At 46.1% G+C, this 15,984-nt stretch overlaps 1 protein-coding gene across 2 annotated transcripts in view; it reads right to left on the bottom strand.

The window, feature by feature from the left end:
- Positions 1 to 37: 37 nt before the first annotated feature.
- Positions 38 to 15,984, bottom strand: part of LOC141763856 (mitogen-activated protein kinase-binding protein 1-like) — a 29,212-nt gene continuing 13,265 nt past the window's right edge. For both annotated transcript variants that reach the window (XM_074628618.1, XM_074628617.1), the window contains 2 exons: positions 423 to 548; positions 38 to 168 (listed from right to left, as the gene is read on the bottom strand). In XM_074628618.1, the coding sequence (XP_074484719.1) occupies positions 53 to 168; positions 423 to 548 (242 nt within the window). In that variant the 3' untranslated portion in view covers positions 38 to 52. The remainder of the gene's footprint in view (positions 169 to 422; positions 549 to 15,984) is intronic.

The raw sequence follows: 15,984 nt of genomic DNA, 5'->3' as shown, positions 1-15,984 counted from the left end.
GAGGAGAAAATAGAAATACTCAAGTAAAGTACAAGTACATCAAAGTAGTACCTCAGCTCAGTAGTAGCTGGGTTTTAACACCAGGAGAAGCTCTCACCTGCTGAGCGGTGCGGAAGTAGACGCTCTTATCGGCTCCACAGCTGATCATCCTCACCTTCCCCTCATTGGCTGACGGACAGGAAGAGGAAGTGATGTCAGAGAGGACAGACAACGACTTTAACAACAGGGCTGCATCCCAAAGCTCTTAATTTCATCCCTGTTTCCCTCACTGCGTCTCAGTCCCTCCCACCAGGGACGCATGGAGAGACGCAAGGAAACCATGCGAGGAGAGAGGAGCGAGGAAACGACAAATAAGAGCTTTGGGATACACCCCATGAGAGCAGAGGGTGAGGGGTCAGGGGTCAGAGGTCACCGTGACTCACCGGCGAACCGGACAGCGGTGATGGAGGACGAGTGTTCGTCCAGAGTCTGGACCAGACTGTAGTCTCTGGCTGCGTCCAGGACGTGGATCAGACGGTCCCGACTGGCCGTGGCTAACAGCTGGAGACCTGGGGGACAGACGGAGGGACAGACGGAGGGACGGAGAGACAAGTGAAGATCCTGGTATAATATTAAACTCTAGAACCTGATGAATCCATCGGTACCAACCATGTCAGACTAGCTGGTCATGAAGGAGATTAAATAACGCCCTGAACTTACACTAAACCTTGGAGAGGATAAACTGTCATGTCCATTTTCAAAGGGGTCCCTTGACCTCTGACCTCCAGATGTGTGAATCTGTGAGGGTTTTTGTCCAAAATAAAGTCTGAAAAATGTCTGAAAAGGGTCAAAAAATTTCAGAAAAAAGCCTGAAAATTGTATGAAAATGTTCTAAAAAACAAATCCGGAAAATGTCCAAAAGAAAGGCAGAAGAAGAGTCCGATCCTGTTATCACAGTAAACTCTAGAACCTGATGAATCCATCGGTACCAACCAGGTCAGACTAGCTGGTCATGAAGGAGGTTAAATAACGCTCCCTTGACCTCTGACCTCCAGATCAGTGAATGTAAATGGGTTCTATGGGTACCCACGAGTCTCCCCTTTACAGACATGCCCACTTTATGATAATCACATGCAGTTTGGGGCAAGTCATAGTCAAGTCAGCACATTGACACACTGACAGCTGTTGTTGCCTGTTGGGCTGCAGTTTGCCATGTTATGATTGGAGCATATTGTTTTATGATAAATGCAGTACCTGTGAGGGTTTCTGGATCAATATCTGGCATTGATTTGTGTTCATTGAATTACAATAATAACGAGATCTGCACGCAGCTATGAAAGGGCCCTCGCCCCTGCTCGCGGGTCGGGGTTGCTGGCGGGACGCCGACCGACGCGAAACCGAAACTCTGACGAGCGCCACGACGCCTGCCGCAAGGCTCTACGACAAGCGGTTCACGAGTTATGAATGGGGGCGTGGCTAATGTGTAGGGGGCGGGCATAACATTCACCAATGAAACAGGCACTCTCTGCTGAGTGATATGACACATCCCACAAGACTCTACGACAAACGGATCATGAGTTATGAAAGGGGGCGGGGCTAATGTGTAGGGGGCGGGCATAACCTTCACCAATGAAACAGGCACTCTCTGCTGAGTGATATGACACTTCCCACAAGACTCTACTACAAACGGTTCATGAGATATGAAAGGGGGCGGGGCTAATGTGTAGGGGGCGGGCATAACATTTACCAATGAAACAGGCACTCTCTGCTGAGTGATATGACACCTCCCGCAAGACTCTACGACAAACGGTTCATGAGATATGAAAGGGGGCGGGGCTAATGTCTTGGGGCGGGGCTATGAGTATAATTTTTCATATACATGTCCTCAAGACTGTACCACCATCATACCTGAGAAATCTGGGGCAGATCGGACTATGTACAGTTGAGTTACAATAACTCCCTGTTTCATGGCGAATGGCTCAAAATGGCCGCCACGCCACGGTCCGCTCGTTAAGTGAACACTCACCATTTTAATAACTTTTCATCCTCGAGGTCTTGAGATGGTCCTGACCAAATATCAACTCGATATGATCAAATCTGTAGGAGGAGTTCGTTAAAGTACGCGGCCAATAAAACGCAAAAATTGGGAAAATCGTACATAAAATCCAATATGGCCGACTTCTGGGTGGGCGGGGCTAATGAAACCCAATGAGGAATATGTTTCAAATGATAATTTGGGGCAGATCGAACTATGTACAGTTGAGTTAGGGTTAACCCACTCTCTGCTGAGTGATATGACACATCCCACAAGACTCTACTATAAACGGTTCATGAGATATGAAAGGGGGCGGGGCTAACGTCTTAGGGCGGGGCTATGAGTATAATTTTTCATATACATGTCCTCAAGACTGTACCACCATCATACCTGAGAGATTTGGGGCAGATCGGACTATGTACAGTTGAGTTACAATAACTGCCTGTTTCATGGCGAATGGCTCAAAATGGACGCCACGCCACGTTCCGCTCGTTAAGTGAAGACTCACGATTTTAATAACTTTTCATCCTCAAGGTCTTAAGATGGTCCTGACCAAATTTCAAATCGATCTGATTAAATCTGTAGGAGGAGTTCGTTAAAGTACGCGGCCTATAAAACGCTAAAAGTGACATGAAATCCAATATGGCCGACTTCCGGGTGGGCGGAGCTAATGAAACCCAATGAGGAATATGTTTCAAATGATGAGTGGGATATGCATACCAAATTTCATGATTATCGGATCAACTTTGACAAAGTTAAAATTTCAACGCGTTAGGGGGCGCTATAGAGCCGGCTAAACACACTGAGCCTAATGGCTATATATTTAAATAAAGTTCACAGGTGTCTATCATTTTGCCAAATTTCATGAGTTTTCGAGTACCTAAAGGTATGTTCAAAATCTGAAAGACATAAGGGGGCGCTAGAGAGCCAACATGCCACGCCCAAGCAAAATTTCACCACTAAAATTAAGTAATTACTAGTTTGGATGTGCGTGTAAAGTTTCATACATTTTTGTGCATCCTAAAGTCTTCAAATATGCGTTCGTAAATTCTAAAATCACGCAGGAAGTCCAACATGGCTGACTTCCTGTTTGCCGAAAAAATCTCAAAATCATTTAATCCAGGTATGAGGGCGTGAGCAATGACATACTTGAATTTCGTGAAGATCGAAGAAACTTTCTCTGAAAAACTGCGTACGTTAGGGGGCGCTATGGAGCCCCCTGGAGACACCCGAGCCCAGTCACTCCAGAACATTGAATTTCCCACCAGTTCTGACGCATACTCCACTTTTCGTGAGTTTTGGGGATGGCTAAGGTCGTCAAAAACGCGATATTCCAGCAGAAAAAGAATAATACTGACAAAAACAATAGGTTCCTTGCACTTCGTGCCAGGACACCGTTGGGTCCTGGACCTTTCGTGCTCGGGCCCTAATTAAAGCTGCAAGCAGCGATGAACGGGCCCTCGCCCCTACTTGCGCGTCGGGGATGCTGGCGGGACGCGGACCGACGCGGCCTGGCACGGTGAAGCCGAAACTCTGACGAGCGTCACGACGCCTGCCGCAAGGCTCTACGACAAGCGGTCCACGAGTTATGAAGGGGGGCGTGGCTAATGTGTAGGGGGCGGGGATAACAACACCAACTTAACAGGCACTCTCTGCTGAGTGATATGACACCTCCCACAAGACTCTACGACAAACGGATCATGAGTTATGAAAGGGGGCGTGGCTAATGTGTAGGGGGCGGGCATAACCTTAACCAATGAAACAGGCACTCTCTGCTGAGTGATATGACACATCCCACAAGACTCTACGACAAACGGATCATGAGTTATGAAAGGGGGCGGGGCTAATGTGTAGGGGGCGGGGATAACCTTCACCAATGAAACAGGCACTCTCTGCTGAGTGATATGACATCTCCCACAAGACTCTACGACAAACGGTTCATGAGTTATGAAAGGGGGCGTGGCTATGACTATATTTTTGCATTTACATATAATCAGGACTGGACCCTTATCATACCTGAGAAATTTGGGGCAGATCGAACTCTGTACAGTTGAGTTAGGGTCAACCCACTCTCTGCTGAGTGATATGACACATCCCACAAGACTCTACTATAAACGGTTCATGAGATATGAAAGGGGGCGGGGCTAACGTCTTGGGGCGGGGCTATGAGTATATTTTTTCATATACATGTCATCAGTACTGGACCACCATCATACCTGAGAGATTTGGGGCAGATCGGACTATGTACAGTTGAGTTACAATAACTGCCTGTTTCATGGCGAATGGCTCAAAATGGCCGCCACGCCACGGTCAGGTCGTTAAGTGAACACTCACCATTTTAATAACTTTTCATCCTCAAGGTCTTAAGATGGTCCTGACCAAATATCAACTCGATCTGATTAAATCTGTAGGAGGAGTTCGTTAAAGTATACGGCCTACAAAAAACCCCAGAAATGGGCGAAAAATGTGCAAAATCGCACATAAAATTCAATATGGCTGACTTCCTGTTGAGTTTTGGGCATACCTCCGAGAGGCTTTTTTGTTTCTCTCCACATCTTACATCTGTCTACCAAATGTTGTACTTGTAGGTGAAACCGGAGCGCGGATATCAATTTTTCTATTTCATGGCGAATGGCTCAAAATGGCCGCCACGGTCAGGTCGTTAAGTGAAAACTCACGATTTTAATAACTTTTCATCCTCAAGGTCTTAAGATGGTCCTGACCAAATTTCAAATCGATCTTATCAAATCTGTAGGAGGAGTTCGTTAAAGTACGCGGCCTATAAAACGCTAAAAGTGACATGAAATCCAATATGGCCGACTTCTGGGTGGGCGGAGCTAATGAAACCCAATGAGGAATATGTTTCAAATGATGAGTGGGATATGCATACCAAATTTCAAGAATATCGGATCAACTTTGACAAAGTTAAAATTTCAACGCGTTAGGGGGCGCTATAGAGCCGGCTAAACACACTGAGCCTAATGGCTATGCAGTTGCATAGAGTTCACAGGTGTCTATCATTCTGCCAAATTTCATGAGTTTTCGAGTACCTCAAGGTATGTTCAAAATCTAAAAGACATAAGGGGGCGCTAGAGAGCCAACATACCACGCCCAATCAAAATTTCACCACTAAAATAAAGTAATTACTAGTTTGGATGTGCGTGTTAAGTTTCATAAATTTTTGTGCATCCTAAAGTCTTCAAATATGCGTTCGTAAATTCTAAAATCACGCAGGAAGTCCAACATGGCTGACTTCCTGTTGGCCGAAAAAATCTCAAAAACATTTAATCCAGGTATGAGGGCGTGAGCAATGACATACTTGAATTTCGTGAGGATCGAAGAAACTTTCTCTGAAAAACTGCATACGTTAGGGAGCGCTATGGAGCCCCCTGGAGACACCCGAGCCCAATCACTCCAGAACATTGAATTTCCCACCAGTTCTGACGCATACTCCACTTTTCGTGAGTTTTGGGGATGGCTAAGGTCGTCAAAAACGCGTTCTCGCAGCGGAAAAAGAATAATACCCAGAAAAACAATAGGTTCCTTGCACTTCGTGCCAGGACACCGTTGGGTCCTGGCACTTTCGTGCTCGGGCCCTAAATATATATATATATATATATGTATATATATATATATACATATATATATATATTTATATGTATGTATATATATATATATATATATATATATATATATATATTTATATATATATATATTTATATATCTGTCCACCCCGAGGATCAAATAGTGGACATGAAGGACTTTAAGGAGGAGACGTGTCTGAGAGGATTCAGACTGCTGAGTTGGCGTCTTCTCGCTCAGCACTTTGGACCGAGATACAGGAAGTGATGTCACTCCTGCTGTGTGTGTGTGTGTGTGTGTGTGTGTGTGTTTACGAGCATTCCTCTCTGTGTTGTCGTCTCCTGGTCGACAGACATGCGTCTTATTGTTGAGTTTGCTGGTTTTCCTGTCGACCTGGGAGTCTCCCGTCTCACCAGAGAGGAGACTCAGTTTGAACATTTATTAGGGCCCGAGCACGAAAGTGCCAGGACCCAACGGTGTCCTGGCACGAAGTGCAAGGAACCTATTGTTTTTCTGCAGATTATTATTAGGGCCCGAGCACGAAAGTGCCAGGACCCAACGGTGTCCTGGCACGAAGTGCAAGGAACCTATTGTTTTTCTGCAGATTATTATTAGGGCCCGAGCACGATAGTGCCAGGACCCAACGGTGTCCTGGCACGAAGTGCAAGGAACCTATTGTTTTTCTGCAGATTATTATTAGGGCCCGAGCACGAAAGTGCCAGGACCCAACGGTGTCCTGGCACGAAGTGCAAGGAACCTATTGTTTTTCTGCAGATTATTATTCTTTTTCTGCCACTAGATCGCGTTTTTGACGACCTTAGCCATCCCCAAAACTCACGAAAAGTGGAGTATGCGTCAGAACTGGTGGGAAATTCAATGTTCTGGAGTGACTGGGCTCGGGTGTCTCCAGGGGGCTCCATAGCGCCCCCTAACGTACGCAGTTTTTCCGAGAAAGTTTCTTCGATCTTCACGAAATTCAAGTATGTCGTTGCTCACGCCCTCATACCTGGATTAAATGATTTTGAGATTTCTTCGGCCAACAGGAAGTCAGCCATGTTGGACTTCCTGCGTGATTTTAGAATTTACGAACGCATATTTGAAGACTTTAGGATGCACAAAAATTTATGAAACTTTACACACACATCCAAACTAGTAATTACTTAATTTTAGTGGTGAAATTTTGCTTGGGCGTGGCATGTTGGCTCTCTAGCGCCCCCTTATGTCTTTCAGATTTTGAACATACCTTTAGGTACTCGGAATCTCATAAAATTTGGCAAAATGATAGACACCTGTGAACTTTGTGTAACTGCATAGCCATTAGGCTCAGTGTGTTTAGCCGGCTCTCTAGCGCCCCCTAACGCGTTGAAATTTTAACTTTGTCAAAGTTGATCCGATATTCATGAAATTTGGTATGCATATCCCACTCATCATTTGAAACATATTCCTCATTGGGTTTCATTAGCCCCGCCCACCCAGAAGTCGGCCATATTGGATTTTTATGTCATTTTTGCGTTTTATTGGCCGCGTACTTTAACGAACTCCTCCTACAGATTTGATCAGATCGAGTTGATATTTGGTCAGGACCATCTCAAGACCTCGAGGATGAAAAGTTATTAAAATGGTGAGCGTTCACTTAACGAGCGGACCGTGGCGTGGCGGCCATTTTGAGCCATTCGCCAGTTATTGTAACTCAACTGTACATAGTCCGATCTGCCCCAAATCTCTCAGGTATGATGTTGCTCCAGTACTGATGACATGTATATGAAAAAATATACTCATACTCAATGAGCTCCGCCCACCCAGAAGTCGGCCATATTGGATTTTATGTACGATTTTCCCAATTTTTGCGTTTTATTGGCCGCGTACTCTAACGAACTCCTCCTACAGGTTTGATCATATCGATTTGAAATTTGGTCAGGACCATCTCAAGACCTTGAGGATGAAAAGTTATTAAAATGGTGAGGGTTCACTTAACGAGCGGACCGTGGCGTGGCGGCCATTTTGAGCCATTCGCCAGTTATTGTAACTCAACTGTACATAGTCCGATCTGCCCCAAATCTCTCAGGTATGATGTTGCTCCAGTACTGATGACATGTATATGAAAAAATATACTCATACTCAATGAGCTCCGCCCACCCAGAAGTCGGCCATATTGGATTTTATGTACGATTTTCCCAATTTTTGCGTTTTATTGGCCGCGTACTCTAACGAACTCCTCCTACAGATTTGATCATATCGATTTGAAATTTGGTCAGGACCATCTCAAGACCTTGAGGATGAAAAGTTATTAAAATGGTGAGTGTTCACTTAACGAGCGGACCGTGGCGTGGCGGCCATTTTGAGCCATTCGCCATGAAACAGGGAGTTATTGTAACTCAACTGTACATAGTCCGATCTGCCCCAGATTTCTCAGGTATGATGGTGGTACAGTCTTGAGGACATGTATATGAAAAATTATACTCATAGCCCCGCCCTAAGACGGTAGCCCCGCCCCCTTTCATATCTCATGAACCGTTTGTCGTACAGGCTTATGGGAGGTGTCATATCACTCAGCAGACAGTTCCTGTTTTATTCGTTAAGGGCAGCCCCGCCCCCTACACATTAGCCCCGCCCCCTTTCATAACTCATGAACCGTTTGTCGTAGAGTCTTGCGGGAGGTGTCATATCACTCAGCAGAGAGTGCCTGTTTCATTGGTAAATGTTATGCCCGCCCCCTACACATTAGCCCCGCCCCCTTTCATAACTCATGAACCGTTTGTCGTAGAGTCTTGCGGGAGGTGTCATATCACTCAGCAGAGAGTGCCTGTTTCATTGGTAAATGTTATGCCCGCCCCCTACACATTAGCCCCGCCCCCTTTCATAACTCATGATCCGTTTGTAGTAGAGTATTGTGGGAAGTGTCATATCACTCAGCAGAGAGTGCCTGTTTCATTGGTGAATGTTATGCCCGCCCCCTACACATTAGCCCCGCCCCCTTTCATATCTCATGAACCGTTTGTAGTAGAGTCTTGTGGGAAGTGTCATATCACTCAGCAGAGAGTTCCTGTTTCATTGGTGAATGTTATGCCCGCCCCCTACACATTAGCTCCGCCCCCTTTCATATCTCGTGAACCATTTGTAGTAGAGTCTTGCGGGAGGTGTCGTGGCGCTCGTCAGAGTTTCGGTTTCGCGGTGCCCGGCCGCGTCGGTCGGCGTCCCGCCAGCAACCCCGACCTGCGTGCAGGGGCGAGGGCCCTTTCATAGCTGCGTGCAGCTCTCGTTATTCTTTTTCCGCTGCAAGAACGCGTTTTTGACGACCTTAGCCATCCCCAAAACTCACGAAAAGTGGAGTATGCGTCAGAACTGGTGGGAAATTCAATGTTCTGGAGTGACTGGGCTCGGGTGTCTCCAGGGGGCTCCATAGCGCCCCCTAACGTACGCAGTTTTTCCGAGAAAGTTTCTTCGATCTTCACGAAATTCAAGTATGTCGTTGCTCACGCCCTCATACCTGGTTTAAATGATTTTGAGATTTCTTCGGCAAACAGGAAGTCAGCCATGTTGGACTTCCTGCGTGATTTTAGAATTTACGAACGCATATTTGAAGACTTTAGGATGCACAAAAATTTATGAAACTTTACACACACATCCAAACTAGTAATTACTTAATTTTAGTGGTGAAATTTTGCTTGGGCGTGGCATGTTGGCTCTCTAGCGCCCCCTTATGTCTTTCAGATTTTGAACATACCTTTAGGTGCTCGGAATCTCATAAAATTTGGCAAAATGATAGACACCTGTGAACTTTATGTAACTGCATAGCCATTAGGCTCGGTGTGTTTTTATTCGGCTCTATAGCGCCCCCTAACGCGTTGAAATTTTAACTTTGTCAAAGTTGATCCGATATTCATGAAATTTGGTATGCATATCCCACTCATCATTTGAAACATATTCCTCATTGGGTTTCATTAGCCCCGCCCACCCAGAAGTCGGCCATATTGGATTTTTATGTCATTTTTGCGTTTTATTGGCCGCGTACTTTAACGAACTCCTCCTACAGATTTGATCAGATCGAGTTGATATTTGGTCAGGACCATCTCAAGACCCCGAGGATGAAAAGTTATTAAAATGGTGAGCGTTCACTTAACGAGCGGACCGTGGCGTGGCGGCCATTTTGAGCCATTCGCCAGTTATTGTAACTCAACTGTACATAGTCCGATCTGCCCCAAATCTCTCAGGTATGATGTTGCTCCAGTACTGATGACATGTATATGAAAAAATATATTCATACTCAATGAGCTCCGCCCACCCAGAAGTCGGCCATATTGGATTTTATGTACGATTTTCCCAATTTTTGCGTTTTATTGGCCGCGTACTCTAACGAACTCCTCCTACAGATTTGATCATATCGATTTGATATTTGGTCAGGACCATCTCAAGACCTTGAGGATGAAAAGTTATTAAAATGGTGAGTGTTCACTTAACGAGCGGACCGTGGTGTGGCAGCCATTTTGAGCCATTCGCCATGAAACAGGGAGTTATTGTAACTCAACTGTACATAGTCCGATCTGCCCAAGATTTCTCAGGTATGATGGTGGTACAGTCTTGAGGACATGTATATGAAAAATTATACTCATAGCCCCGCCCTAAGACGTTAGCCCCGCCCCCTTTCATATCTCATGAACCGTTTGTCGTACAGGCTTATGGGAGGTGTCATATCACTCAGCAGAGAGTTCCTGTTTTATTGGTTAAGGGTAGCCCCGCCCCCTACACATTAGCCCCGCCCCCTTTCATAACTCATGATCCGTTTGTCGTAGAGTCTTGTGGGAAGTGTCATATCACTCAGCAGAGAGTTCATGTTTCATTGGTAAATGTTATGCCCGCCCCCTACACATTAGCCCCGCCCCCTTTCATTACTCATGATCCGTTTGTAGTAGAGTCTTGCGGGAAGTGTCATATCACTCAGCAGAGAGTGCCTGTTTCATTGGTAAATGTTATGCCCGCCCCCTACACATTAGCCCCGCCCCCTTTCATAACTCATGATCCGTTTGTAGTAGAGTCTTGCGGGAAGTGTCATATCACTCAGCAGAGAGTGCCTGTTTCATTGGTAAATGTTATGCCCGCCCCCTACACATTAGCCCCGCCCCCTTTCATAACTCATGATCCGTTTGTCGTAGAGTCTTGCGGGAAGTGTCATATCACTCAGCAGAGAGTGCCTGTTTCATTGGTAAATGTTATGCCCGCCCCCTACACATTAGCCCGGCACCCTTTCATAACTCATGATCCGTTTGTAGTAGAGTCTTGCGGGAAGTGTCATATCACTCAGCAGAGAGTGCCTGTTTCATTGGTGAAGGTTATGCCCGCCCCCTACACATTAGCCCCGCCCCCTTTCATAACTCATGAACCGTTTATAGTAGAGTCTTGTGGGATGTGTCATATCACTCAGCAGAGAGTTCCTGTTTCATTGGTGAATGTTATGCCCGCCCCCTACACATTAGCCACGCCCCCCTTCATAACTTGCGAACCGCTTGTCGTAGAGCCTTGCGGCAGGCGTCGTGGCGCTCGTCAGAGTTTCGGTTTCGCGGTGCCCGGCCGCGTCGGTCGGCGTCCCGCCAGCAACCCCGACCCGCGAGCAGGGGCGAGGGCCCTTTCATAGCTGCGTGCAGCTCTCGTTATTCTTTTTCCGCTGCAAGAACGCGTTTTTGACGACCTTAGCCATCCCCAAAACTCACGAAAAGTGGAGTATGCGTCAGAACTGGTGGGAAATTCAATGTTCTGGAGTGACTGGGCTCGGGTGTCTCCAGGGGGCTCCATAGCGCCCCCTAACGTACGCAGTTTTTCCGAGAAAGTTTCTTCGATCTTCACGAAATTCAAGTATGTCATTGCTCACGCCCTCATACCTGGATTAAATGATTTTGAGATTTCTCCGGCAAACAGGAAGTCAGCCATGTTGGACTTCCTGCGTGATTTTAGAATTTACGAACGCATATTTGAAGACTTTAGGATGCACAAAAATTTATGAAACTTTACACACACATCCAAACTAGTAATTACTTAATTTTAGTGGTGAAATTTTGCTTGGGCGTGGCATGTTGGCTCTCTAGCGCCCCCTTATGTCTTTCAGATTTTGAACATACCTTTAGGTACTCGGAATCTCATAAAATTTGGCAAAATGATAGACACCTGTGAACTTTATGTAACTGCATAGCCATTAGGCCCAGTGTGTTTTTATTCGGCTCTATAGCGCCCCCTAACGCGTTGAAATTTTAACTTTGTCAAAGTTGATCCGATATTCATGAAATTTGGTATGCATATCCCACTCATCATTTGAAACATATTCCTCATTGGGTTTCATTAGCCCCGCCCACCCAGAAGTCGGCCATATTGGATTTTTATGTCATTTTTGCGTTTTATTGGCCGCGTACTTTAACGAACTCCTCCTACAGATTTGATCAGATCGAGTTGATATTTGGTCAGGACCATCTCAAGACCTTGAGGATGAAAAGTTATTAAAATGGTGAGCGTTCACTTAACGAGCGGACCGTGGCGTGGCGGCCATTTTGAGCCATTCGCCAGTTATTGTAACTCAACTGTACATAGTCCGATCTGCCCCAAATCTCTCAGGTATGATGTTGCTCCAGTACTGATGACATGTATATGAAAAAATATACTCATAGCCCCGCCCCAAGACGTTAGCCCCGCCCCCTTTCATATCTCATGAACCGTTTATAGTAGAGTCTTGTGGGATGTGTCATATCACTCAGCAGAGAGTGGGTTAACCCTAACTCAACTGTACAGAGTTCGATCTGCCCCAAATTATCATTTGAAACATATTCCTCATTGGGTTTCATTAGCCCCGCCCACCCAGAAGTCGGCCATATTGGATTTTATGTACGATTTTCCCAATTTTTGCGTTTTATTGGCCGCGTACTCTAACGAACTCCTCCTACAGATTTGATCATATCGAGTTGATATTTGGTCAGGACCATCTCAAGACCTTGAGGATGAAAAGTTATTAAAATGGTGAGCGTTCACTTAACGAGCGGACCGTGGCGTGGCGGCCATTTTGAGCCATTCGCCAGTTATTGTAACTCAACTGTACATAGTCCGATCTGCCCCAAATCTCTCAGGTATGATGTTGCTCCAGTACTGATGACATGTATATGAAAAAATATACTCATAGCCCCGCCCCAAGACGTTAGCCCCGCCCCCTTTCATATCTCATGAACTGTTTATAGTAGAGTCTTGTGGGATGTGTCATATCACTCAGCAGAGAGTTCCTGTTTCATTGGTAAATGTTATGCCCGCCCCCTACACATTAGCCCCGCCCCCTTTCATATCTCATGAACCGTTTGTAGTAGAGTCTTGTGGGATGTGTCATATCACTCAGCAGAGAGTGCCTGTTTCATTGGTAAATGTTATGCCCGCCCCCTACACATTAGCCCCGCCCCCTTTCATATCTCATGAACCGTTTGTAGTAGAGTCTTGTGGGAAGTGTCATATCACTCAGCAGAGAGTTCATGTTTCATTGGTAAATGTTATGCCCGCCCCCTACACATTAGCCCCGCCCCCTTTCATATCTCATGAACCGTTTGTAGTAGAGTCTTGTGGGATGTGTCATATCACTCAGCAGAGAGTGCCTGTTTCATTGGTGAAGGTTATGCCCGCCCCCTACACATTAGCCCCGCCCCCTTTCATAACTCATGATCCGTTTGTCGTAGTCTTGTGGGAAGTGTCATATAACTCAGCAGAGAGTTCCTGTTTCATTGGTGAATGTTATGCCCGCCCCCTACACATTAGCCCCGCCCCCTTTCATATCTCATGAACCGTTTGTAGTAGAGTCTTGTGGGATGTGTCATATCACTCAGCAGAGAGTGCCTGTTTCATTGGTAAATGTTATGCCCGCCCCCTACACATTAGCCCCGCCCCCTTTCATATCTCATGAACCGTTTGTCGTAGAGTCTTGTGGGATGTGTCATATCACTCAGCAGAGAGTTCATGTTTTATTGGTTAAGGGTAGCCCCGCCCCCTACACATTAGCCCCGCCCCCTTTCATAACTCATGAACCGTTTGTCGTAGAGTCTTGCGGGAGGTGTCATATCACTCAGCAGAGAGTTCCTGTTTTATTGGTTAAGGGTAGCCCCGCCCCCTACACATTAGCTCCGCCCCCTTTCATAACTCATGAACCGTTTGTAGTAGAGTCTTGAGGGAAGTGTCATATCACTCAGCAGAGAGTTCATGTTTCATTGGTAAATGTTATGCCCGCCCCCTACACATTAGCCACGCCCCCCTTCATAACTCGCGAACCGCTTGTCGTAGAGCCTTGCGGCAGGCGTCGTGGCGCTCGTCAGAGTTTCGGTTTCGCGGTGCCCGGCGGCGTCGGTCGGCGTCCCGCCAGCAACCCCGACCCGCGAGCAGGGGCGAGGGCCCTTTCATAGCTGCGTGCAGCTCTCGTTAGGGCCCGAGCACGAAAGTGCCAGGACCCAACGGTGTCCTGGCACGAAGTGCAAGGAACCTATTGTTTTTCTGCAGATTATTATTAGGGCCCGAGCACGAAAGTGCCAGGACCCAACGGTGTCCTGGCACGAAGTGCAAGGAACCTATTGTTTTTCTGCAGATTATTATTAGGGCCCGAGCACGATAGTGCCAGGACCCAACGGTGTCCTGGCACGAAGTGCAAGGAACCTATTGTTTTTCTGCAGATTATTATTATTATTATTATTAGGGCCCGAGCACGAAAGTGCCAGGACCCAACGGTGTCCTGGCACGAAGTGCAAGGAACCTATTGTTTTTCTGCAGATTATTATTCTTTTTCTGCCACTAGATCGCGTTTTTGACGACCTTAGCCATCCCCAAAACTCACGAAAAGTGGAGTATGCGTCAGAACTGGTGGGAAATTCAATGTTCTGGAGTGACTGGGCTCGGGTGTCTCCAGGGGGCTCCATAGCGCCCCCTAGAGTACGCAGTTTTTCAGAGAAAGTTTCTTCGATCTTCACGAAATTCAAGTATGTCGTTGCTCGCGCCCTCATACCTGGATTAAATGATTTTGAGATTTCTTCGGCAAACAGGAAGTCAGCCATGTTGGACTTCCTGCGTGATTTTAGAATTTACGAACGCATATTTGAAGACTTTAGGATGCACAAAAATTTATGAAACTTTACACACACATCCAAACTAGTAATTACTTAATTTTAGTGGTGAAATTTTGCTTGGGCGTGGCATGTTGGCTCTCTAGCGCCCCCTTATGTCTTTCAGATTTTGAACATACCTTTAGGTGCTCGGAATCTCATAAAATTTGGCAAAATGATAGACACCTGTGAACTTTATGTAACTGCATAGCCATTAGGCTCAGTGTGTTTTTATTCGGCTCTCTAGCGCCCCCTAACGCGTTGAAATTTTAACTTTGTCAAAGTTGATCCGATATTCATGAAATTTGGTATGCATATCCCACTCATCATTTGAAACATATTCCTCATTGGGTTTCATTAGCCCCGCCCACCCAGAAGTCGGCCATATTGGATTTTTATGTCATTTTTGCGTTTTATTGGCCGCGTACTTTAACGAACTCCTCCTACAGATTTGATCATATCGATTTGAAATTTGGTCAGGACCATCTCAAGACCTCGAGGATGAAAAGTTATTAAAATGGTGAGCGTTCACTTAACGAGCGGACCGTGGCGTTGCGGCCATTTTGAGCCATTCGCCAGTTATTGTAACTCAACTGTACATAGTCCGATCTGCCCCAAATCTCTCAGGTATGATGTTGCTCCAGTACTGATGACATGTATATGAAAAAATATACTCATACTCAATGAGCTCCGCCCACCCAGAAGTCGGCCATATTGGATTTTATGTACGATTTTCCCAATTTTTGCGTTTTATTGGCCGCGTACTCTAACGAACTCCTCCTACAGGTTTGATCATATCGATTTGAAATTTGGTCAGGACCATCTCAAGACCTTGAGGATGAAAAGTTATTAAAATGGTGAGTGTTCACTTAACGAGCGGACCGTGGCGTGGCGGCCATTTTGAGCCATTCGCCATGAAACAGGGAGTTATTGTAACTCAACTGTACATAGTCCGATCTGCCCCAGATTTCTCAGGTATGATGGTGGTACAGTCTTGAGGACATGTATATGAAAAATTATACTCATAGCCCCGCCCTAAGACGTTAGCCCCGCCCCCTTTCATAACTCATGAACCGTTTGTCGTACAGGCTTATGGGAGGTGTCATATCACTCAGCAGAGAGTTCCTGTTTTATTCGTTAAGGGCAGCCCCGCCCCCTACACATTAGCCCCGCCCCCTTTCATAACTCATGAACCGTTTGTCGTAGAGTCTTGCGGGAGGTGTCATATCACTCAGCAGAGAGTGCCTGTTTCATTGGTAAATGTTATGCCCGCCCCCTACACATTAG

The sequence above is a fragment of the Sebastes fasciatus genome, unplaced genomic scaffold (genome assembly GCF_043250625.1).
Source record: "Sebastes fasciatus isolate fSebFas1 unplaced genomic scaffold, fSebFas1.pri Scaffold_67, whole genome shotgun sequence".
Taxonomy (NCBI): Eukaryota; Metazoa; Chordata; class Actinopteri; order Perciformes; family Sebastidae; genus Sebastes; species Sebastes fasciatus.
The sequence above is the reverse complement of the archived record's forward strand: the minus strand, read 5'-3'. Positions and strand labels throughout refer to the sequence as shown.